At 38.4% G+C, this 25,289-nt stretch overlaps 1 protein-coding gene across 2 annotated transcripts in view; it reads right to left on the reverse strand.

Annotated features, from left to right (window-relative positions):
• The window catches only part of gabrb4 (gamma-aminobutyric acid type A receptor subunit beta4), a 61,857-nt gene that overhangs the window by 27,432 nt on the left and 9,136 nt on the right, over positions 1–25,289 (reverse strand). For both annotated transcript variants that reach the window (XM_085174593.1, XM_085174592.1), the window contains exon 3: positions 405–472. In XM_085174593.1, coding sequence (XP_085030719.1) covers positions 405–472 — 68 coding nt within the window. The remainder of the gene's footprint in view (positions 1–404; positions 473–25,289) is intronic.

Below are 25,289 nucleotides of genomic sequence, written 5' to 3' on the forward strand. Positions count from 1 at the left end.
TTAGAATGATCATTAATTTGCAATTTGACCACTAAATCACTGTGATCGGATACCACAGTAATTAGTGAACACACCAAAACACACCTTTAAGCTCTTCATGTATTTTCAAGTCTTCAAAAAACACTAATTTTGAAGACCTGGAATTTAAATGTGCTTGTCTCTAAAGCACTTTGGATCAACTTTTATTATTTAAATGTGCTGCAGGCTATAAATAAAAATAGATGTGACAGTCAACACAGAAATATTCCGATATTTTTCATAGCGAGTGTTTGAGATATATTTTTGGGGAAATTTGGTATCTGATATTTAATATTTGCATTGTTTAGCATGAATCTAGTCTCTGCTTGCAAGGTTGAGAGTTCCTAGTGTGGAGCCCTCCTTAAAGCAATGAGATCTGAACTTACCATGTTTACTTCTGAGATGGAGTCTATACTTGCTATGTTGATGCTCATTCCTACGACGACTGGAGGACCTGAGGAGAAAGGAAAACTTGGCGTCACCAAAGCGCTTTTATTTTTTCTTTTCTTCTTAAATGCACATATTTTGAAGCGAAGATCTAACATTAAACTGCTTGATAAATTCAGCAGCATGCACCCACAGATTTTCAGATTTTCAGATTTTGTGTACTGACCGATGCAAAAATCGACAAAAATCATTTGCATTTGAAAACAGCCATTTTTTTTTTTTTTTACCGAAAATGCACTGTACCCTTGTTCAACAGCTCAAATACCCCCACCCCCAAAAAGACAAAAAAAAATCACACTGAGCACAAATATAAAGGTTAGTGCTTAATATGTGCAGTTGCCAGTGGGTGGATGCAAAGCCCAGCGTAAAGATGAGCCCCTTTCAGAAGCCTCTGAAACAAGACGGAGAAAATACTCTCGTACATACACGTTTCTATACGAGCAGTTTATGTAAAAGAACGAAAAGAGTGAACCACGCCTCATTTACATGATTATAGTGCATGTGACAGATATGCATGCTGACTCCCTTACAAATGCAATAACCACATACCCATTTTTGTGGTCACACAACTTTAGGTTTACGAGGTGTATGCATTCACAGCGCACATAAAACCACAGTCGCTGTAACCAACAGCCAGTGACACTATGTGACTGTGCTGTATACAGTCATGAATACACATGAGACATTGCCTCAAATACAGAAAGGCACACTGTAACACTAAAAAATGTAGATACATAACTGCAATAAGCGCTTGTTTGTTCTTTTCTTACATTGCATTGGCCTTAACTGGGGGAACAGATCTGTTACCATTAGTTCTTAGTGTTTTATTGGTGCAAAATACAGCCTTCCCATTCCCTGTTCTTCAAACTGAGTCACCTTTATTTTGGTTGATGGAGCCACAAAATATAATTTGCTGCCGCGGAAAACAGAAACAGCAATAGCAGATCAGCGATTGGTTCATGTGGCAAAGCTGAATCAGGGAATTCAGATGATGTGCCACAGTTTTATAGTGGAAGTGGCATTTGCATAGGAATCATAACTACGAGAAGAAAAAAAGCAACTCTGCTGCAGTGTGGACAATCTAATATATCATCATACATACCCGAACGACATCAGACTTATAGCTTTTTACTAAAATGAATCAATGCGATAGCTACGTTATTAGTGCACTGCTGCTGTGTGAACTGCATATGATATACTACTGTATATCATATGCATGGATATACTGCATCTACAGTATATCATTTTTCAGGGACTGGTGGCACACATTAATTAGAAAATAGAAAGGAATAAGGACGACATGATAACTTTTTTTTATCATAAGCAATGACTGTTTTTTTATGCTGATTGTTTCTTCGAATTTTCTCTTTTTTAAATAAAAGTTTACTAGGCCATCATTTCCTGCACAGTTTTAACTGCACAGTGAGATTCCTCAGCATTAGCTGCTGGTAATAGGTACTGAAAGTGAAAAAAAAATTTTTTTGGAGTTTCATTGGAACAGAAGTATCAAGTAGGAAGCACCACCAATAATTACTTTTTTGTAATAACACAATATAATTAACACATTTTATGAATATGTATATTGTTATAACCTATTGTGATTCACAGAGTCAGAGAGTGACATACAGCTGATGGTTATACTGCACAAGTTCACATAGACAGATTCTTTGCCCAAAACAGATCTAAGACTTCACCTCTGGATCCTCTAAAAATATAACACTCTGAAATAAAAAAAAAAATATTAATAAGAAAAAAAAAAGTTGACAGCTGCTTTAGATGACGAGAGCTGTGGTGATGTTAAAGGTTGGAAACTTGCACAGTTCAGAGGCCATAAGGATTTTAAGTGTATAAAAATCACTAACATAACCCAGATCTGCCCAAATAATCTCACCATACAGAGTCGAGATGCATAAAGAGTCCACATGACTATGCTTCTGATTATGGCTAAAAATAGAGTTCAATCTAGCCTGTCAGTCTGCTCTCAATAACTATAGCGTGTGTTTCTGTGATACAAACATCGATCCATAAACTTTATGTCTTGCCTCTGTAGCTTAGAGCCTGGAACAAACTGTGCAGTCTAATTCGTGACCAACTCTGACCAACATAATCACGTATTACTAGGAACATTTTGTTTCAGCAGAAAGGTGAATAAAATAAGCATTTCTGCTAGAATTAGCTTTGATGACTAATCGACTTATTTAAACTGTTTGTGTTGACAAATTTCGTCAATTATACTAAATAACACTGCAATTGGCACTGACAGATTGCCTGTGTTTCTCTTTTCATGCTGGTGCAACATCCACTTCCTTTATTAAATATTTAATTGTGTACCGCATTAGAACATTTAATTGTACTCCAGCACTCTGGAACAACTTTAAAAAAAAAATACAACAGGGTCCGAGATCTCCAAGCAATTCAGAACAGAGTGCTCACTGACGTGACCAGGAAGCCAAGACGGTTGTTGAATGTGGCTAAAACAAATGGTTTAACGAGTGATAGTTTGCATGCTTGGGAAAGTTCAGACAGCCTCTTGCAGGGCACTGTGCAAGGAACTGACCCAGCTCCAAATGTTGAGTCTTTGTCTACATCAAGATCATACCCAATAAATCATTTTGCACCTCATTCCCCCTTAACGACACTTATGTTACACATTTCAGTGCATCATTCTGCTTAAACTATTATCTGCAACCTATAGGTGTAACTGTACTGACACACATGTATGGGTAAAACATTGTTAAATTGAAAAACAAAACCTGTGGCAGCTTTGTCATGTATGAAATATTAGCACATATGTTAAGTGGTCACAATAGTTGGATTGGCAAATTAGTTATTGGGATTAGAACTGTGTTACCATTTGCGTACTACACATCAGGCACAACATTATGACCACCTGCCTCATATTGTGTTGGTCTCCCTTTTGCTGCTAAAACAGCCCTGACCCATGGACCCCTGTACTGGACCCCTGTAGGTGTAAAGTAGTTTCTGATACCAAGATGTTAGCAACAGACCCTTCAAGTCCTGTAAGTTGAGAGGTGGAGCCTTCGGACTTGTTTGTACAACGCATCTTAAAGATACTCAATTGGATTGAGATCTGGGGAATTTGGAGGTGAAGTCAACACCTTAGACTTATTGTTTTGCTTCTCAAACCATTCCTGAACACGTTTTGCTTCGTGGCAGGGCGCATTAATCTGCTGACAGTGGCCATGGCCATCAGGGAGTACCATTTCCATTAAAGGGTGCACATGGTCTGCAGCAATGCTTAGGTAAGTGGTACGTGTCAAAGTAACAGCCACATACAGTGGGGCAAAAAAGTATTTAGTCAGCCACCGATTGTGCAAGTTCCCCCACTTAAAATGATGACAGAGGTCAGTAATTTGCACCAGAGGTACACTTCAACTGTGAGAGACAGAATGTGAAAAAAAAATCCATGAATTCACATGGTAGGATTTGTAAAGAATTTATTCGTAAATCAGGGTGGAAAATAAGTATTTGGTCACCTCAAACAAGGAAAATCCCTGGCTCTCACAGACCTGTAACGTCTTCTGTAAGAAGCTTTTCTGTCCCCCACTCGTTACCTGTATGAATGGCACCTGTTTGACCTCATCATCTGTATAAAAGACACCTGTCCACAGCCTCAACCAGTCAGACTCCAAACTCCGCCATGGCCAAGACCAAAGAGCTTTCGAAGGACACCAGGAAAAGAATTGTAGACCTGCACCAGACTGGGAAGAGTGAATCTACAATAGGCAAGCAGCTTGGTGTGAAAAAATCAACTGTGGGAGCAATCATCAGAAAATGGAAGACATACAAGACCACTGATAATCTCCCTCGATCTGGGGCTCCATGCAAGATCTCATCCCGTGGGGTCAAAATGATCATGAGAACGGTGAGCAAAGATCCCAGAACCACACGGGGGGACCTGGTGAATGACCTGCAGAGAGCTGGGACCAAAGTAACAAAGGTCACCATCAGTAACACACTACAACGGCAGGGAATCAAATCCCGCAGTGCCAGACGTGTTCCGCTGCTGAAGCCAGTGCATGTCCAGGCCCGTCTGAAGTTTGCCAGAGAGCACATGGATGATACAGCAGAGGATTGGGAGAATGTCATGTGGTCAGATGAAACCAAAGTAGAACTTTTTGGTATAAACTCAACTCGTCGTGTTTGGAGGAAGAAGAATACTGAGTTGCATCCCAAGAACACCATACCTACTGTGAAGCATGGGGGTGGAAACATCATGCTATGGGGCTGTTTTTCTGCCAAGGGGACAGGACGACTAATCCGTGTTAAGGACAGAATGAATGGGGCCAAGTATCGTGAGATTTTGAGCCAAAACCTCCTTCCATCAGTGAGAACTTTGAAGATGAAACGAGGCTGGGTCTTCCAACATGACAATGATCCAAAACACACCGCCCGGGCAACAAAGGAGTGGCTCCGTAAGAAGCATTTGAAAGTCCTGGAGTGGCCTAGCCAGTCTCCAGACCTCAACCCCATAGAAAATCTGTGGCGGGAGTTGAAAGTCCGTGTTGCTCGGCGACAGCCCCAAAACATCACTGCTCTTGAGAAGATCTGCATGGAGGAATGGGCCAAAATACCAGCTACTGTGTGTGCAAACCTGGTAAAGACCTATAGTAAATGTTTGACCTCTGTTATTGCCAACAAAGGTTATGTTACAAAGTATTGAGTTGTATTTTTGTTATTGACCAAATACTTATTTTCCACCCTGATTTACGAATAAATTCTTTACAAATCCTACCATGTGAATTCATGGATTTTTTTTTTCACATTCTGTCTCTCACAGTTGAAGTGTACCTCTGGTGCAAATTACTGACCTCTGTCATCATTTTAAGTGGGGGAACTTGCACAATCGGTGGCTGACTAAATACTTTTTTGCCCCACTGTAGATGGCAGGACAGCAAGGTTTCCCAGGAGAGCATTATCACTTTTGATAGATACTGACCACTACAGACCAGAAACATCCCACAAGAGTCGCAGTTTTGGAGAAGCTCTGACCCAGTCGTCTACCTATCAAAACCTTGCTCTAGCCCATTTTTCCTGCTTCTAAAACACGAACTTTGAGGACAAAATGTTCACTTGCTCCCTAATATATCCCACCCACTAACAGGTGTCACGATGAAGAGATAATCAGTGTTATTCACTTCACCTGTCAGTGCTCATAATGCTATGCCTGATCGGTGCAATCTTGAGGGTCATGAAATAACCTCCGAAGCCTCACTGCAACAATCTATGGCTTTAGAGAATTATAAGGCATATCAGATGTCTGCTGTAAAACACAACAGAATCAGACGATCAAAAAACAGCAACAATACAAACATTCTATGATATTCTATGATAAAATGTGATAACATGAATGAATCTGCTACTATTCTGGGGATCTGACTGAAAGACCCGCACACGTTCTCTCCTATACTCTGCAAATTCTTCTTCTTTGACTCGTCCCACTACTCTAAATACACTAAAGCTCTGTCATCTTCCCTGACCCATCTTTTCCTTAAGAAAAATGGATGATGGAAGGGGGTATAGGGCCATTTTCCATCACACTTTGTGAAAGCAACCAGCAACTGTTTTCCCCAGAGATGTCAAAGTACATTCGTTCGCTAGATGAAAACAGAAAGCACCAAATCTCACCTCTCTCTCTCCCACCCTCCCTCTCTGTCTCCCTCCGCATATGTTAACCCTGCTTTAGAGGAGCAGAGTCACTCACTTCACCACCACAGCTTTCTTGAAATAAAACTGTTGCCTGCACTTGCACTTCACAAGTTGGAACAAAAACAAACACCATTAGACGTTGATTTTCATACAAAAAAAAAAAACAAAAAAACAACAGTAGCCACCACATACTTTCTTGTTCTCCGCTGCAAATGTTTCCAACCATCTCTTAGTCTGTCTTTTTAATAATTTATCAAAGGTTGGGATCTGTGAAAAAGAAGGGTGCGAATAAGAGGAAGAGATCATAATGTCCCAAGGCAAGCCATATTGTGTGCGAACAATTAGCGAACTAGCGTGTAACACTAAGTTTTTCAAGAAGCCTCTGAATGTGTCAGCCTGCTCTGGCTCGCTGACGGGTTGCTGGCCAGCATCGCAGTAGGAACAGCTTGTAGCACATGTCTGATGATGGTCTGGGCATAGATGTGGTGCATTAAAATGGAACAGAGGCAAAAACAATATGAGTTGATCTTTAGTCGCCTACTGGTTTCTCCTCATGTGGTTTCTCCTCATGTGGTTCCTCGTGAAACTGGGCACAGGGACATCACTCAGGGAACAGAACAGATTTACTGAAATTTTACTAAATTAAAGTCACCCTGTGGGGTTTTTTGATGTCCACTCGCATGGCAGTGTAATGACCACATGCTCTAACAGCATGAAGATTTTCCTGTGCGTGTGTGCTACATGGGTCGACTGTAAAGAAGGCGAGCAGTTGTTGGTGGTAAAGAATCAATTAATCACATTAATCATTTTAAATATAAGTGTTTAAAACGGGTTCTCTGCAGCAGGGCATCATGATTATAAACATAATACTATGTTTTTCTTATTTTATTTTCTCTTCATTTGATTTGGGTGAATTTGTACGCTAACATCACAACACAATTTAGTGTGGTTTTTTTTTTAGGTGGACATTAAGATGTAATGTATAATATTTCCTCAAGCTTTCACAGTATCAGCAGAGGTGACTAGACTGAAGTCTTCATAATGCCCATAGCATGTAAATAAAAGATGGCAACTGCCTCTGGGCCTGAAAAGTGAATATGATACAAATGTGCTTTAAACCTACATTTTTTCTAGCGGCCAGCAGGGGGCAGTCTATGAGAAAGAATCCTAATTCCACCTTCATGTGTGACCCCCAGGAAACCTGAAGGATTTCTAATCTCGTTTACTAGTTTTAAGTTCTAGTTAATGTACTTGAATGGTAATTTTGCAAATGATGCTGCCTTTTAGATTGAAACAGACCATAAATATACTATAGATTGTGGCAATGATGACAAATCATTATTGTTTGGTCAAGTAGCGTGCTGTCCTGGAATTCAGTCAGACTCCTCAGTCATGACATCGGGTTTGAAAGGAACTCTCAAACTACAGGCCGACCTCCGTATGTTGTTGTCTTTTATTTCCCAGAAGGAAGCTGACTATTCGGTCGTTAAGTGATGACGTGACGAATCCTACTTCCGGGCCTAAAGTAGTCTGCGTTTAATATGGCTTTTGTGTTGTTAACATGTTTAATGTTTTGTATTTTCTTCTATTTAATCTCAAAAAGCTCCTAAAACAGTCAGTGATTACTGTTGACCTCCCTCGGCTTTTATTACCGCTAATCATTTATTTAAAATCAGTTTTTAAAACCTTAGGATGTAACTACAGCCCAGCCCATGCAGCAGTATATGAATGATTAGCCTTGTATTGTGGATGGATTATCTGAGTTGTTCTCCTGGCTGAAGTTTGGTCCTTTTACAGCATCCTGCCATGCGATTACATTTGTTCATGACCACCGAGAACACTCACGTTAACTTTTATCGAGTGGAAAAAAGCTATATTATGCTAACATAGCTGTGTCGCTAGCGGTCACGTAGCACATCATTTTATACTAGCTAGCCAAACTTCAGTAACCCTACAAACGTCACTGCTGTTTAGTTTTCTGTCTTCATTTATGTTGGAAGTGATAACAGAGCTGTACGTTTTAATTTGTTTCCAAAACCCCGCAGTCAGGACATGCTATATTGTATTTAGATAGAAGCTAGCGAGCTAACTTCCTGCTAACTTCTAACTCCGTTAAATGTCATGAATTCCGTTTTCATGGATGCCTGGATGTTAAACTCAATTGTTACACCTGGTAGAGCAGAATGCTGATCATTTTATTAAAGATGAAAGACTTTAGACAGTTTTTCAACTCTCAGTAATGCCATAGTGATCGTTTGATATATGGACCTGCAGCGGAGTTTAGGCCCAGACACGGCTAGTGACGTCAGACTTAACAACCGGATTTAGTTAAAATAATGGATGAAAAGACCAGTTGCGCTGCCTTAAATGATGGAGAAGCTTATGCTGGTCACATTTACTGAAAGGCACCAAAGAGAAACTTGCACAATTTTCATCAGGTTGAATTTTATTAAAATAAAGGTCAATAAAAGGCAAAGGATCAGTAAACTCATCTTAGTTTTTTAAAATACAAATCAGTCAGTGATCTCATTCACTCCAGATTTTCCCCCCTGGTCCTGCAGTGACTGTGATGGGACCCCAACAGTGCGTCCCATCCCACATTTTGAGAACTACTGCTTTAAACGAATAAGATATAAATGTGTTTCTTTTCTTGCCAGTAGCTGAAGTCATTATTGTCATGGCTCATTAGCATGGAGTGGTGTCCAGTAGATTTCCTACATGGTTCATAAACAGAAAATAAGCCAATCTGATTTCATTCCTTGATGACAATTGTTTTTCTTTTTGAGCCCTTGCATCCCCTCCTTTGCTTTGCATCTATTATGTATGCTGTCCTCTGAAGTCCAACAATGTGTTGCCACATTTAGCTTGCAGGCTAACAGCCTTATTTTGCCTCAGGGCAACCGATGTAGGGGGCAGTGAAGCTGCCCCACTTAATGTTTTCCATGGTAATGGCAGTTTAAATCAAAACAAAGTACGTTTACTGCTGGGGAGTGGCATATCCTGATTTCAACTGAAGGCAGGGCACACATGTCTTTGTAACTAATCTTTTGACTGCTAATCATGTTTTTTTCTAATCTGAGCTGATAATCCTAACCTGACTAATATCTGAAAAGTCGTTATTTATTATAAAGAAAATAAAGCAGGTTTAAAAAATGCCTTTGTTTGGGGTTTTGTTTTGTTTGTTTTTTTGGACACTCTAGACTATATATGGTCCCTCAAATGTTATTAGGCTGGTTATTTGATGACTAGCAAAAATCATGAACTGCTTCCATTATGAAGTGTTAATAACATCCAAAGCTCCGCTTGTATGCTATGCTTCAAACACAGAATTACTACTTTTGTTATCTGTTTAACACATATATGTGCAATATGTGCATTTCCTTTAATGTGCTAGCATAATGTAGATAATCAGCCACAAAGTACAGTTGCAGTTGCTATTACAGATGTTTATCATAATCAGAAGTCAAAATAGTGCTACTTTGATTCATGTCAGTTTCTATGCATAGTACATGTAAGAGCGTGACAGGTCAGGCAGGAAAGAAAAAGAGAGTCAGGCTTCCCTAAATTGGGTCTTTACTACGATTGTATTTTCTTATACATTAAAAACATGTCTAATAATGTAAACCTTAATCAGTCTGATGTCTGGGTGCAGCCACAAGAGGGCATCATGATAATATTCCCTCCATATTTGCGCTTATAATTTGGATGTTTTCATAAATTAAGCCAGATAAATTACAAAGAAAGAAAGAAAGAGAGGATCAATAGCACATGCAACACAGGACCAGCATAAGGTTAACTCTATATAGAATCCTCCTTAAGAAAGCTAACCGCTAAATATGCGGTTTAATATTGCATAAATGTTTGACATTCTCTTGCAGCAATGGTTTCTGATGAAATACTTCACAAGTTATATTGTGTTTGGACATTTGCATTTGATCATCTACACAGAAAATAAATAAAACAGAATAACTTGGATCTTAATTAAAGAAAGCATTATTCCTCATAACCTGTCAGTCGAAAAAAGCCTTCTGAAAACAAATTTGCGAGATGCCAAAGAAGACACCGCCTCTTATATAAAAAAATAAAACTCTGATAATAAACCCATTGCCTAGCAACAGAGGGTTCCATAGCAACTGTGCAGCATTTTCCCTTCAGTGTTGCAAGAGAAGCATGATGATTTATCCAGCTGAATCTGTATTTGTTTTTGTTTTTTCATTAGTTTTTTTCTCTTTATGTTTTGGTTTTATTCAATGGAAACCTTTTTTTTTTCAAGACAACACAACAATGTGTCCTACAAAATGCTTTCACTACAGCGGCTTCCTTTCAGTTAGCTGCTTCATGATAGAGATCAACCGAAAACAAAAGCGGAAAGTGCAATAAATAATAGAAACGCTACCTTTGCTCAAGAAGCCAAAGGGTGTCTCTGATATGCATCAGCAGAAGATTACAAAACAACATGACATCTTAAAATCCAATATTTCAGCAGCCTAATTATACAGCAGGTCTATTCCGCTAGTGCACCGGCTTTCATGTTTCATTCATCCCGAACACTGAGGAAGGAACAACGTGTCTTCTTTTTTTTTTATTATAATCTAAGACCCTTATGAACTCCAAATGAACACATCATATACATTAGATTTACTGTAATTTTGTGGCTGCTAAAAGTAGGATCAGCTTGGAAAGAAACAAATGCATCAGATCAAGTAATCATCACGAGCACATGTGAACAATATACGGCTAAAACTGAAACGAGGCGGTAATGTTTGCTTTAGGAAACGCATACACTGAGAGGGAGGCAGTTCTGTACTTTCACGTTTCCCCGTATGTATCAGTGTCTTTATGAATGAAGTTATTTAGGTCACCACAGGGAGCTACTGTAACTGCTGACTGAATGTATTCACCCTAAACCCTCAAGAACTTAAATATCCTCACAAAGCTATATAAGTGAAGAAGTCATCTTTTGACATTTTTAGACACACGTCTAAAAAAACAAAAACATGATAAACTGCCGTTTCAGTCGTAACGTGTGCAGCCAGTTTAGGTCTGTGCAGAACGCTAGGTTTTTATTACTTTTAATCATTATTATTTTAATACCATTTCCACACCTCATTTCTTGAGCTAATTAATATTCTTCTGTTTTCTACAAGCTTCAGGGTAGCAAAGACCCGGAGTCTGTAGCCCAGCATGCAGTGGGCAGGACACAAGTCTCTTGCAGGGCTAACACACATAGACGGATGAACACAGTCACACCTACGGACAATTTAGAGTTTCCAGTTGCTGTGCATATGTCAGGACTGTGGAAGGAAACTGGATCACTCTTACAGAACCCAGCGCAGCTTAATGTTTTCCCTGAGGTCTCATCGATAGGGTCAAATATGTCAAGTACCGAGCATTTAATCAGGTTATTTTCCATATCTATTTTTAATTTTTAGAATTTCAAAACAAGTGAAATTAATGTAATGTCTTTTGGGTATATGTAAGTTTGTTTAATATTTGTGTCCTGTGCGCATCCCATGATTGCAACCCGTTCTTCTGTCCCGACTTAATCATTCATTCTTCACACTTGTTTGTAACATTTAGTTCTCAGACAAAATAAGTCATTTGATACCAATGTTGCATTCTGCACTGTCCAAGGAAAGCAACCAAGTGCAAAACTGCAAGCGCTGCCACAACCGAAGAACCCTGAGTACGCGGTGATAACCAGTAAATAAGGCGAAATCATTAAACCAAAGGGGCCTGAAAAAGGACAGAAGAGTAGACAAAAGAAAATGATGAGGTGAAACAGGAGAGCAGAGGCAGTATATCACAGGAAGTCAGAGAGACAGAGGATAAGTAAAGGTGGCCTCATCTTATCGTCCTATCCTGTCACAAACCTCAGGCCTGATATATGAAGCCTACTTAGATACTGCACTAAAAAGCTGGAAACAGAAGACGCTTTCTACTTACGAAACACGGCACATATTACAAATGAAATCTCCAACTCCTACATTATAATCCCACAAGGAACATTATTAAAGTAGTCTGAGGGGATGAAGAGTGAATTGAAAGGTTTGACTTCTTTTTTTCAGAAGCAAGTGCAGTTGTTGAGAGACACTAAAATAGCAGACAGTTAATCACGAGGGTAACTCAATCAACGAAATACTTTGTTTAAACAGATTTAACCTACAGTATATCTACTGAACACAGCCAAATGAAAATAAAGCCTATTTATTCGAGATTAAATTTCAAATATCTCAAAATGACGCTTTGTGCTCTCCAAAGATGAACAGAGCTAGATCTGAGATTGTTGTACGCACAGAAAAAGGGTAAGTCACTAATCTGTTTTGAAGAAATTTAAAAAAGGAACGACTTGCAAACTGTGGAAGGTTTGTTTTCTGTGATACAAAGGAAATATGCCAATGTATGGGTACTTGAGGACAAAGTGTGTCCATTGCAGGATTTCCCCCTGAAGCTGTTAGCAAACTATTGGCTAAAAAAGGGTATAATTCATTCATCAGTTCTCTGTGGTCCAGCTTATTATTTATTTACTCGTAGGCCTAATTTATTCAGTCGCACATTGACAGTTTTAATCAATGCCATTATTTTCATGTTCCCTTCTGATCGTGAACTGAACATTTTGAAAAATTGGCTTAAGTAAAGTCATAAGATATGTGTGCTGCTAAATACAGGGTGTTTTCTTTACAAAAGGGCATCTGTTTTTGTCTCTTTTAACTGATGGCACGATATCCAATGGCATCAGCATCATCGTGCACGCATTGGTAAGTCCCGCTTTAAATGTCTGTGTAATTACATTAACCTGTGGTAATTATGTGTAGATCCTCCTCACCAGTCAAGACTAATATGTCTCAAGAGAGTACGATACATGAATTAGTTCTTTATTAGTAAAGAAACTCTTAGTGTTCCTCGTGTTCTTTCTGCTGTTCTGTCCAAGCCACTAAATTACAATGTACCAAAAAAACAAACAAGAAAAACCCATCAGGAGTGAAGACAACCAAGGTCATCAAAAGGTGAACAGTATAAGACATTAGCGAGATGTGTGTGAGGCATGTGTGCAGGAATCTCACTACTTAGGACTCTTCACTTTAGCTGAATTGCCATCTAGAGTTTAGAGTTCATTTATTTGCACATGAAATGCTGCTAGACCACAGGAACAGAGAAAGTCACATTGCGCAGGTGAGATAAAAAAAAGAAAAGAAACATCTCACCTCAAACGAAAGTGAGGAATAAAAAAAAGGTCCTGCAACACAACAAACAAAAGTCAACAGAGCTGGATAACAGACTCTAAATGACAAACTCTAAAACAAGGGGGAGAAAAATAGTATATGAAAAACAAAAACAAGCTGCATAAATGTAAAGAAGGAAAACAAACCAAAGTCGTGTTAGATCAGATGAAAAAAGTGGAATCAAAAGGAAGAGTGACAGCAAGTGCTGCTGTGTGTTCAAAGACTCCGAGGAAGAAAGAAGGGCAGGAAGAGAAATGGAGAAGTTGTGTTGTGCCACTAGAGGAAAACTTCAGTAAGTTTAACTCATCAGCCAGTTGACACATACATCTACTGTACACTTGAACTGCAGAGACATGTGACCGTGCAGGAGGATGGATACATCTGTCCAAATGTGTTCCATTTATTTGTGATCACACAGAAAATCAAAAACGAAAAACACAACTACAGTTCAGATCTTTCAGTTTATACATGCATATCTTTTGCATACCTATAGCTTCACAAAACAGGAGAATGGAGTTTGACATAAGAAAACCTATTCAAGTTATTTCTAAATTGTAGACTTAACAAGACCTGGTAAAGTATACCTACAGTGTCAGTTCCTGTTTCTATTTACAATTAACAAGAGAGCCCTGAATTGTAATAATATTAAATGTTGAAAATGAAAGCATCACCACTGACATCACCATTATGCATACAGATGCCAGAACAGTTCATACAAAACAGCATTAAGGTAATTATCTGTATCGGACACCCTGAGAACGTATTATCGCGATCAGTGTTGCAAAGTAACACGTTACTGTAATGACATCATATTTTTCAGGAACGCAGTAATATAATAAATTCAGTGATTACATTACAGCTACAATTATCTCATCACTTGCATTACTTCTTCAGTTATCTTAATGCTGGGTGGATAGAAAGAAAAAAAAAAAAAAACATCCAACAAAACCTTTCTTATTCCTGCTCACTTGTGCTGCAGTCAGCTGATTTCAGGTCATGTGCCGGGAGGAGGAAAATGGTGGAGCGGTATGGACATCGCTTTTATATTTATTGCACAAAAGGACAAACGTGAGGTAGTCCGCTAAACTACAAATTGCATCCAGGACATAAACAACTGCATCGTGCTGCCAGCACTACTTTGGCTTTGTATTTGGAAGCATCTGCACATATAGCATGCTAACGCAATGTTAGCAAAGAACACAGACTGATCTTGAGGAGGTGTCTTTGGTAAGTAATATAATGTAATGTAATGAGTAGTATAACAAATTAAGTAACATAATACAATACTTTTAAGAAACTAAAGTAACGATCCCAACACTGATCACAATTATGATGTATGCAACATGAAACAAAATTAGAGAATCATCTTTTTCTGTTATCGCTGTTGGTCTCTAGCATATTTGCAGTGATGCTAGCTGTGCCACTGTGTTGGGTACTCTGACTAAATAAAAAGTAAAATATTTCTGGAAGCCAAATTTGTCAGGCTAACAGTGAAATTCTCTGTCTAGGTTGTTATTAGCACATGGTCAAAAGCCAGCATCTGTAATGGCATGATGTTCATTACTGTGCGTGGCATGTGTAACGTGCATATCTGTGAAGGTCTCATAAATGCTAGAGGTGGGAATCACCATACATCCCACGATACGATATTATCACAATACTTAACGCACAATATGATATTATTACAATTTTTTAAAAATATTTAGCGATATTTAGATTCTGTACATAAAGGTAAACTTTATCAATATTCATTTTGTCTAATAACAAAGTCTCACACTCAGTCTTTCTCTCATTTCAGTCAGTTTTATTGTTGACAAACTGAACGGTTTGTATTACAGTCTAGTCCAACTTAACTGAATGCAATCATCTGGTACAATTATAGCTATTCTGAACTATGAAATTTATGAAAACTATGCAGCCCCTTCAGCAACTGAAGAATTTGAAGGTAAATTAAAACAAAATATAATTTTACATTAAATAAAAAAGTTTTAAACTTAATTAAAATAAAACATGTCTAAAATTAAAATAAGTAAACTGTCATGTTTATTGCTGCCAAAAAAAAAGTTAAACACATTTGGACAGGGAAGGAATGTCAGGATCAACATGCTCTGAAGTCAGAGCACAAAAACCTTTTTTGTAACAAAATATCAATTTCTGCTGTCCCTGTATCGATACATTATTAGCAAACAAAATATCACGATACTACACAGTATCGATTTTTTCCCCCACCCCTAATAAATGCTGAAGTAGATTTCCTTCAGGGGAGACTTTGCTTGTTTCAGGAAGACAATGCCGAGCTATGTTCTGCACCTGTTATAACAGCAGTAAAAAGACTCCAGGTACTAACAATAATTATAATAATTATAATAATTATAACACGAAAAATTTCCCTTTCAGAGCTACAACACTGGTGTACTCTCAAATGGTCACTGAATTCAATATAAATAATTAGCGTTTTATTGCATTGTTGTTATTGATGCTTTAAGAGGTGTATATGCTGTTTCACAGAGGTTGAGCCACGCTTCCATCTTGCGTTTTCCTCTAGCCCTACACTATGCACAAAATATTTTTATGTGGAATCCTTTTTTTTTGTGGCCAGCTGTTTGAGTTCAGAAATGGGATGGGCTTTTAAGCATGTTTCCTAGTAGTAAGGGTCAAAGCATCTCTCTCCAGATGCTGTAAATGGCTTTTTTTTTTCATCCTTGTTTATGTATGTGAAACAATTTGATAGCTGTATCTTGCCCTTGGCCACCCTATCATGGCCTTGTCAAGGACACACCTCCCATCAATCACTGCAGGTTCAAGAAGTGAGTCACTGGGGACCTTAAGAGGAATTTAAAAAAAAAGAAGAGGAAAAATGCCCTGCACGCAGGATGCCTCACCAACGCCTGACCTAGAGTTTTTGTACTTTGCAGTCCACTGCGATACATTCTGGTGCAATTCTATCAGCATTTTTCTCCTTCATTTCAAAGTTGCTGAAAACAACACTTTGAATGGGAAGATGAAGTATGTCCTTTCTCCTGCATGCTATCTCTCACCACCCCTGCCCCCCCTCTGCCTGCCTACATACACACCTCATTTAATTCAAATAGAAAATCTAAGCGAAGGGAAAAGGAAAAAGTGCCCAGCTTGAGCATTTTTTCCTGCGTTCCCTCTGTAATAAATCACTGGGCATTCTCTCTTCATCAGGATAGATTTCACTTGCACATGCCCCAACATCCATCCTGGGATTCTGACAACACACTTATGTTTTGCGCTGAATAGGCATTACTTTGAGACTGAATTACAATGGCCTCTGCCATCAGCCCATATGCAAAACACCCCAACATTTGACATGTCGCAGCACACAGACTAAGAGATTGTCCCGAGTGTTGCACAGTCGCCTGCTAACCTTGATAGATCTACCTGCTACCACATATTATTTAATATCTGCGTCCGCCAAACTGCAGGTTGCATCCGACGTCCCGCGGGCATCAATCAGTGGTCGTGTTCTCAGAAGGTAAAGTAATAGTGTTGGGAGTGCTCTCTGTAAAGAGCCACACACGTATGTGAGCAGCATTTAGTCTATCATCTCAAAGGACACACGGGATAGCCTCATATCAATTACACTTACATTACGCTACAGCATCTTACAAGCTGAATATAAAGCGCTGCAGCTGCTGCTCTTACTTACATGTCCCGCCTTTTATATGCAGTCAATTAGGTGTCCATTCTACTCACCACTCTCGCTGAAACCGATGTGCTGTTTCATGGCTACATTTACCACTTATCCATTACAAACAAGATCAAGCTGCAACTGGGACTCATTTGAGGTCAATGGGAAATGAGATCAGCAAAACCCGAGCTGCATATGGCAGAGAGATATGGCAGGTGGCCGTTCTTTGATGACATGTCCACAGGCTGGACCGCCTATAGCTCGGGATCCGGCAATTACAGTTGTAGTCACAAGCTGCCGCACAGGTAGAGAGTCTGATTCGCTCTGACAAGTGGTCCTGAGAGCCATTGATGTTTTTTTAATGGTTGAGATCATTAAACTGCAAAATTCTACCGTGATCCTCTTTTATTTGAAACCATTAAAGTCTTGTGTCAAAATGACTTTATGGTAGGATGCAAGAAAAAATACATGTTGTGGAGAAAACAAGAACGGAGCATTGTTATCGACTGTGGAAGCAATATGACTTCCTGCAGTCTGAAGTCTCCAATAAATATAGAAAGTTTTATACTCTTACAGTGTTTTGGTACATGTACAATGTCTATGGAACACCCTTGACACTTTAAATACGAAATAGAATCGATTTGGGGTTTTCTTTTCATTCAAAGAAGCAACACTTGTTAGAAATTTGAACAAAATTAGCCTTTATTTCTTATATTTTTAGGTGTTTAAACTTCAGACAAATTCTGGTAACTTAATAACAAAACGACAAAGAAACATTGTATCATGTAATCTGTAAAGAATTGTGAGAAATTAGGTTAAGAATGTGATGTATTTCATTTCTTAGTCAAATTGCGGATCCTTTTTATTGTTGTTAAAAATATGTCTTTGTGTCGTTTCATGTGTAATGATAAATAATACATACCACCTCAGAACTGTTAATGGTAGCATCAAGCAGCAGCAGCAGCAGCAGCAGCAGCAGCTCTATAGCTGACTGATGTTCTTGCTCCAAGACACTTCCAATGTACAGTAGGAGCGCATGAAAAATTTTTAAATTATTATTATTATCCAACTAGCACATTCTGTTCTGCATATAATTATAGTATAAATGTGAGAAATGCTGCTCTATTAACAGACTGGAACAATTTTCCCTTTATTGTGACACAGTAAATAATCGAAATAATCGAAATAATCGAAATAATCGAAATAATCGAAATAATCGAAATAATCGAAATAATCGAAAAATAATCGAAAAAAATAGACTATTTTTTTCACTGTTATCAGCCCGCCTTTGACACACCTTTAAAACAGCTGCTCACAGATGGTGCATTCTGACACTGTCATAGGGACCAAGGTTAAAAGCCTTAAACTAATAATATCAATTAAATGTGTTAAATAAAAAATTGCATTGATGGCATCTGATGTTTGTGTCTGTAACACAACACTGTATTTTAAACTAAAAATCACATATTGGTTTTCAACACCAAATTCTTTTTGTGCTACTTTTATTTGGTTTTGTTTTACTTAATTTTTGTTTTTTTAATGCTCATAACCACCATAAAACATAAAATGCCCCACGACCGCAGAGAATTCCCCAGGGATTCAGTCACCTCTGTAATGGTTTCAGATTTATTCCCAGTGGAGCTATACGCTGCTGTGACATTCCAGTCCCCGGACAGGGTGTCCTTTATTGTCCTTTCTCCCTAAAAGGTACACGGTTGAACTTTAATTAATCCATCTGTTACAGAAAAATTCTCCATCTTCCCGTGAACCGTGTGAACCTTTAAAGTCGTGGAGAGAAAAAAAAATAACAGAAGAGATCACCACTTGGAATTTCCACTAGTCACATGTATTTCTAAAATCTGCAGGGCTGTCTACACCGAGACAACACTTCATAAATTACCCCTGCACAGCACCTTCTGTTAGACATTTACAGGCTCTCTTTGCAGGCTCATTTCTTTGTCATCCTGCTTATGCACATCTACAGTATGCTCACTGAAATTCATTTTCTCCCTGCTGCACTACCGACAAAATACCATTTAAGACACACTAAGCCACTATCACTGTTTATTACACCAGACAAGGACAAAGTAAGGTAGGAGAGTAGCTTAGTAAAGCATCACTGAACTGTTTTTGTGCTGATAATCTAAATTATTTCCCATGTTCAGTATAGGAACGACAGAAAGACAATGTAAACGCTGACCTAATCAAGATCCACTGAAAAAAGCTGAATATTGTGAAACAGCCTCATAAACTATAGTATATGCAAAATACCACTTCAAGAGCATATAAAATATGCTTAAGAGTACATATATATATATATATATATATATATATATATATATATATATATATTTAGCCTTCTTCATGGGAAACTGAACACTCTACATTTCTAAGAACAATGACTTTGAATCACATGACCGTGTGCCTAGCCTACCTCAATTTTATATTTATATGGCGCCAAAATACAACAACACTTCCCGTATGGAAAAGATATATATAAATCGTATAAAGTTTGTATCTGTCTTGTGTGAAACTTGTATGAAAAGCATACAAGAGTGAAAACAGATATAAGATCCCTTGAAAAATTATATAAATGAAACTTGTATGTTTTGGATACTTACTAAAACAATATATGAAAGTAATGAGAAAGTGGCCACTTTCATGAGTAAATCATACAAGCCTTATATCAGCGGTCTCCAACCCCCGGGCCACCGACCAGAGTTGTTTGGTACCGGGCCGCGAGAGTTGAGGCTCGGGTGTGAAATGTATGGTTTTCAGGGTTTTTAGCGTTATTTTGTTATCGTTTTTATCGTTAACTCGGTTTTCCTGGGTCTTTTCACCTGTGTTATGAGTAAATCTTCTTTTTTTCGGTACCGGTACTAGTTTTATTTTGTTGTATTTATCCACGACACCTTAAAAGCTGGTCTGTGAAAATATTGTCAGGCATAAGCCGGTCCATGGCGCAAAAAAGGTTGGGGACCGCTGCCTTATATGATTCACTATATGAAGTAGACCACATCTTATGCAAGTCTTTTATAAGTTTTTCCTATTTCTTTTCCATATGGGTTGCTTCAAGGCACTTAATTGTCTATTTTGCTTTTGTTTTTTGCTACTCTATACCAGTGCTGTGCTAAAATCATGCTGCCAAAACAATCTGGTGAAATAATAATGATTGCTAATACTACTACTACTAATAATAATAATAAAAATAACGAATTATTGACTGAAATATTTTGGAAAACTGGGTCCAGTGTGGAATTGGCACATCTTCCCTGTGCACATGTAGGTTCTCTCCCGGTACTCTGTCTCTGTCTTTCCACTGTCCAAATACATTAGGTTAATTGGTTAAACTTGCCATAGGTTTAAATGTCAGTGCAAGAATAGTAGCCTGTCTCTGCACTAGCCTTGGACTGGTGACAAGTTCAGAGTGCACCTCACTTCTTAGCCTGTGACTGCTGCAACAGGCTTCAGTGTCTCCCAACAACCCTAATGGGTAGATGGACAGATACACCTGTTTTTGTTTTTGTTTTTTTTTTCAAACCTATCTAACTATTCAAATGCTCCTTATTTCTGTGTTTGTTGCATGATGAAGGCAGCAAGATGAAATGTGCATTTTAATCAAATAAAGACCTTCAAAGTCTTTGCTGAGTGGTTTCCCATTAAATTCCCATGTAGCGTAACTTACAGTTTTATGCAACCACATTAAACACTGTGGAAAGCACTTTCACTGATAGCTTCCCCCATTTAATGATGTTTATAAAGATTTCTATTTGTAACCATTTGAACCTCTTAATTAAAAGAACGTTTAGGTAGGTAGAGGATTGGTTCTTTGTTTCTTTAGTCTACTCTGATATGATGAAGTATTGTCTACATTGGTTGGTCATCTAAAAATACATTCGCTCCATGATTACAAGCTCATCTCAAAGTCACTATTTGAAAAATGCTTGCCTCAGAACACCCCCTGGACATCTGCTGACTATATTTAGTGGCCGGGCTTTCAACTTCACTCAGTGCTCTTCGTGATCAACACTTGAACTTGAACACCCTTTTTGCCAACCCTTAAAAAACATTTGCCCACCAGACCATATTTAACCATGTATATCCATAAAATCTGAAGTGCTGGATTGAGTAAATGCACTTTTTTTGTCATCTAGAGATGTCCCACACTTGGTCACGGCTCTGCGGGAAGAATGACATCTTTACAGCATTTGTGATATGTCACCTGTCATGGTGTGTTAATGGTGGAAGCTGAGATCATAAAACCCATTCCTGTGATGATGACAGCTTGATTTGAAATGTGTCCTCCAGAAGGACGAATGTGTGAATGAGCTGAGCTTGGCCCTCTTATCGTCTCCAACTGACTGGACGTTTGTTTGTTTTTCCATTTGTTAGCTTGTTCACACTGATAGCAGGACAGGGAATTGTTTTCGCCAGAATGAAACTGTCAGATCACCATGCCCTTTTTCCTGACTGAAAGTACAAACCATTCTTAGCACAGTGCATGACCTCTGCTAGGTCTCTTACTGGAACATATGGTGATCTGTCGAGTATTATTGATAAGTATTCTTTTCACAAAAGGTTAATGAACAAAGAGACAAAATGGCTGTGTAAGTAGGATGGGGATAAATGAAGGCTCCGTCTGCAGAAACAACAACTTTGTTACAACTGTAAAAATGCCGTAACACCTATAGGTGGTGGTATCATTACCAAAATGTATCTCTCTATATTATTTCCATTGTTTGAATTCTGATTAAATGAGGAGGATAAGCTTCTCCTGAGAGCTGGGATACAGTATTTGAGTCAAAATTGTAAATTTCATGGTTTTTTTAGGATCACACTGTGGTTGCATACTGCGGTGAAAAAACAAAAGTGCAAATTTCAAACTATCTTTAAATGCATCGATTAAAACTTACAGTGGATGAAGAGCTTTGGTGGACAGTCTCAAACCATGCTGCCTTTGCTGTCTGGGCTCAAACTATGTTGAGATTATGGTGGGGTAATGTGGCCCAAAATGCATCCATCCATCAAAGATTGTTGCTATTTTAAGTGTTCTAGTTTGTTTTTACATTTTTTGCTTATAAGACTTATAAAAAAGGGTAAAGCTTCTGTGCAGGGGAAGTACCAAAACCAATGCTCACTACAATACTCTGAAAATGTACATGTTTTTTCAGTACTGTAGGCAATCCAGACATGTAAGAAAAAGAATGCATGAGCAAAAACACTATGCACTGCACAGCACATATTACACATGGAAAATAGCGACTAGCGTACTTCGATATAGACTTTTTAAAAAAGGCCAAAAAGGGGTTATAACTGATATGCAAAAGGCTATATGCAAATGATGCCATCATGCTTTTCACATCTTTGAATTTAGAAAAACATCTAAGAGATGAAATCCAGATCTGTTAGAGTAATTCAAAGTAAATGAATTTCAATTCAGCCACATCATCCAAACTACTAAATATCCTTATGTTATTCTGAAATACACACTTTTCGACTGGTATTGGTACGAACTACTAAGTTTTTGGTACAGCTACATCCCCATACCATGGGAGAAAAAAATCAACATTGCAGTACATTGTCTTGTGATACAATAATTAATACCCAGGAACCAAATATCAGGACAGACTCCCCCAAGTTAGCCTAACCAGAGTCTCTATTCATGACTATTGTAGAGCCTTCGGTATTATTGTGGGGTCGTACAATATAAAGCACGTTGAGGCGACTGTTGTTGTGACTTGGGCATTATATACACTGAATCAAACTGAATTGAAATGGACTCCTTGTTGAGTCCTTTGTTTTGTTTTTATTTTTTAGATAAATCAGGGCAAAGTAAATGATGTTAAATAACTTGCAAAAAAGAAAGAAAAGAAATCACAGTATATAAAATGGTGGCAGGAAAATCAGGCAGGTAATAATACTGTCACATTTTTAAACTTAAAAAATGTTTTCTTGCTGTTGCTAGAAAATACAGTCACTACAAGGTAACACCAAACAGTATTATAAACATATTATGTGACTGATTATAAGGTCTGTTAAGAAACGGTTTGGGTAATTCATATACTACTTTTTTTTAGGGACTATCACTTTTATGAAAACCTCCATAATAAATGATGAAGTCATCGTGTAACACGTTAAAGCCATGTGTCAGAGAAGCCGTGATTCAAAGTGTGGCCTGTGGTGCATGACTACCAAGGTTAGCTGTGTTATCCAAGATAAGCAGCATTTGTAGTCAAGTTTTATTGAAGTGTCGGACAACTTGACAGAGAAAAAAATGATTTAATGCAGAGACATGCAAGTTCTCGAGCACACTTGAGTGTCTTTGTGTGCATGCATGCAAGGCTACGCAAATGAGAGAAGGGTGAGATAAAAGGGTGAGACGGAAGAAGAAAGGCAGAAGAGATGAACGAACAATGGTTTTCAAACTGCAGATAAACTGAATTTCTGTAACTTCTTTGATTTATCACCTGTTTATCGGCATACATTGTTGCAACATACAGCAGGCTACACTGGCGAAGGGTCAGGCTAATGTTGGGGTAAACTGTATAATAAATTGTAGCAGCTGTAAACAGTCTTCTTTCTTTCATAAAGGTGGAGTGGGTACACTATCTGGAACACTTTTTAAATCTGGCTTCTTGAATATCTCCTCACGGTCTCCTATCCATTCTGTGAGGCATTGGTATCTTTTTTTAAAAAGCAACCATTCGAATGGCTAAAATTGTGTATGCGTAAAGGCAGGAATGCGCATTCTTTTCGTCAGTTTTATAAAGCCATGCATACACATGACCCTCTTTTATAAATCTCAGCTGTTGAGGAATTGTACGCACAAGCAGATGCCTGATTGATTTAGCCATAAGGGGATGCAGACACTCCCTTAATTAATCATTTACATATAAAATCAACAAGGAAGATGTGCAATTTTGCAGAATTTGTAACAGCGACAAATTAGACAAAGAAATGAAATCACAAACAGGAAAAAGGTGTATATACCCACTGGATCTTTAATGAAAGTAATATGCCAGACTGATCTATATAGCGCCTGCCTGTCAGCAACAGGGGGTGATCTAGCTCATGCACTGAATAGCAGAAAAGGCGTTGTGGGGGCAAGGGATGATTGCGAGTGCGAGGGGCAAAAAACTGGAATATATTAACATGCTGAGCATCGCAATGAAATCACAGAAGGAAAGATAATGAAAATCAGACAGAACACATGTTTGTGAGAATAAAATTCTTAGAAACCTCAGAGAGTTCAAAGCCCTGAAGATGGATGCAGAATTTTCTTAGTTTCGGCTTGACAGAAAGCTTTACAGCCCCTGCACTAGCTGTTTGCTAATTCACTGCCTAGCTAAAGTTAGTTACGTTACTTGGCATTCATTTGCTTTGGTCAAACTTGTCTTTTAAAATTAGAGTCTTAGCTTACAAATAAAGCTGTTGAGTTGTTTTCTAAAAGAAAATCTTAGATGCAGAGAAAAAACTAAGGCTTCAGTCACATGGGCCTAAAGACCAGTCAGTGATCATCTGGCAACCACTGGTGGGAAGGGAAGAAGGTGTGTTCCCAAGTTGGTTGGCAAGTAGCTAATGGCAATTGCTGTAAAATTGATTGCTAAAGCTCCCATCATGAATACCTAGAAATTGGTTGGTGGCCCCCTGTCAATCACGGGTCATTAGGAAAAAAATGTTGACTGCTGAGTGCTTGGTAGAGGTTACCAGGAGTAGTGAAGTGATACCAGTCACAAAGTGGTATATAGTGCAGCACAGAAAACAGAGATCCAATTGCTTTGGTCACTAGCAGATTGCCACGGTTGCCGGGAGTTTGTAAGGAAGTCCTCACTTGTCTGCAAACTCTCACTAATTACTCTCAAGGCAGTAGTGAAACTAGCTGTGAAGTGTGAAAACCAGAAACAGAGAAATGTTTTGTCTGCAGCAGCAAGGCAGACATATCGCACAAGTCTAGTAGGGACCAAAGCAATTACAGAGACATTTTTGATGCAGAACTCTTGTGACTGGTGGTTGCCAGCAAGTCATCAACCGTTCTCTAGGTCTTTTTGACTGGACCTTGAACATGTCATTGATAAGACTTCCATCCAAAACAGACCAAACCATCAGGATTTCATAGCAATCGGCATACACATTAGAGCAATTCTTCACAATAAATTCATGTTGTCTAAAAGGACAACTAAAGAGAAGAAGTTCTGGAGATCAAAATGTGTACATGAAAAGGCTGCAATAAGGAAGTGGTCTATTGCTGTCTTAACATTGTTGCAGCCAGCAGAAAG

This window comes from Neolamprologus multifasciatus, chromosome 10 (assembly GCF_963576455.1).
Source record: "Neolamprologus multifasciatus chromosome 10, fNeoMul1.2, whole genome shotgun sequence".
Lineage (NCBI taxonomy): Eukaryota > Metazoa > Chordata > Actinopteri > Cichliformes > Cichlidae > Neolamprologus > Neolamprologus multifasciatus.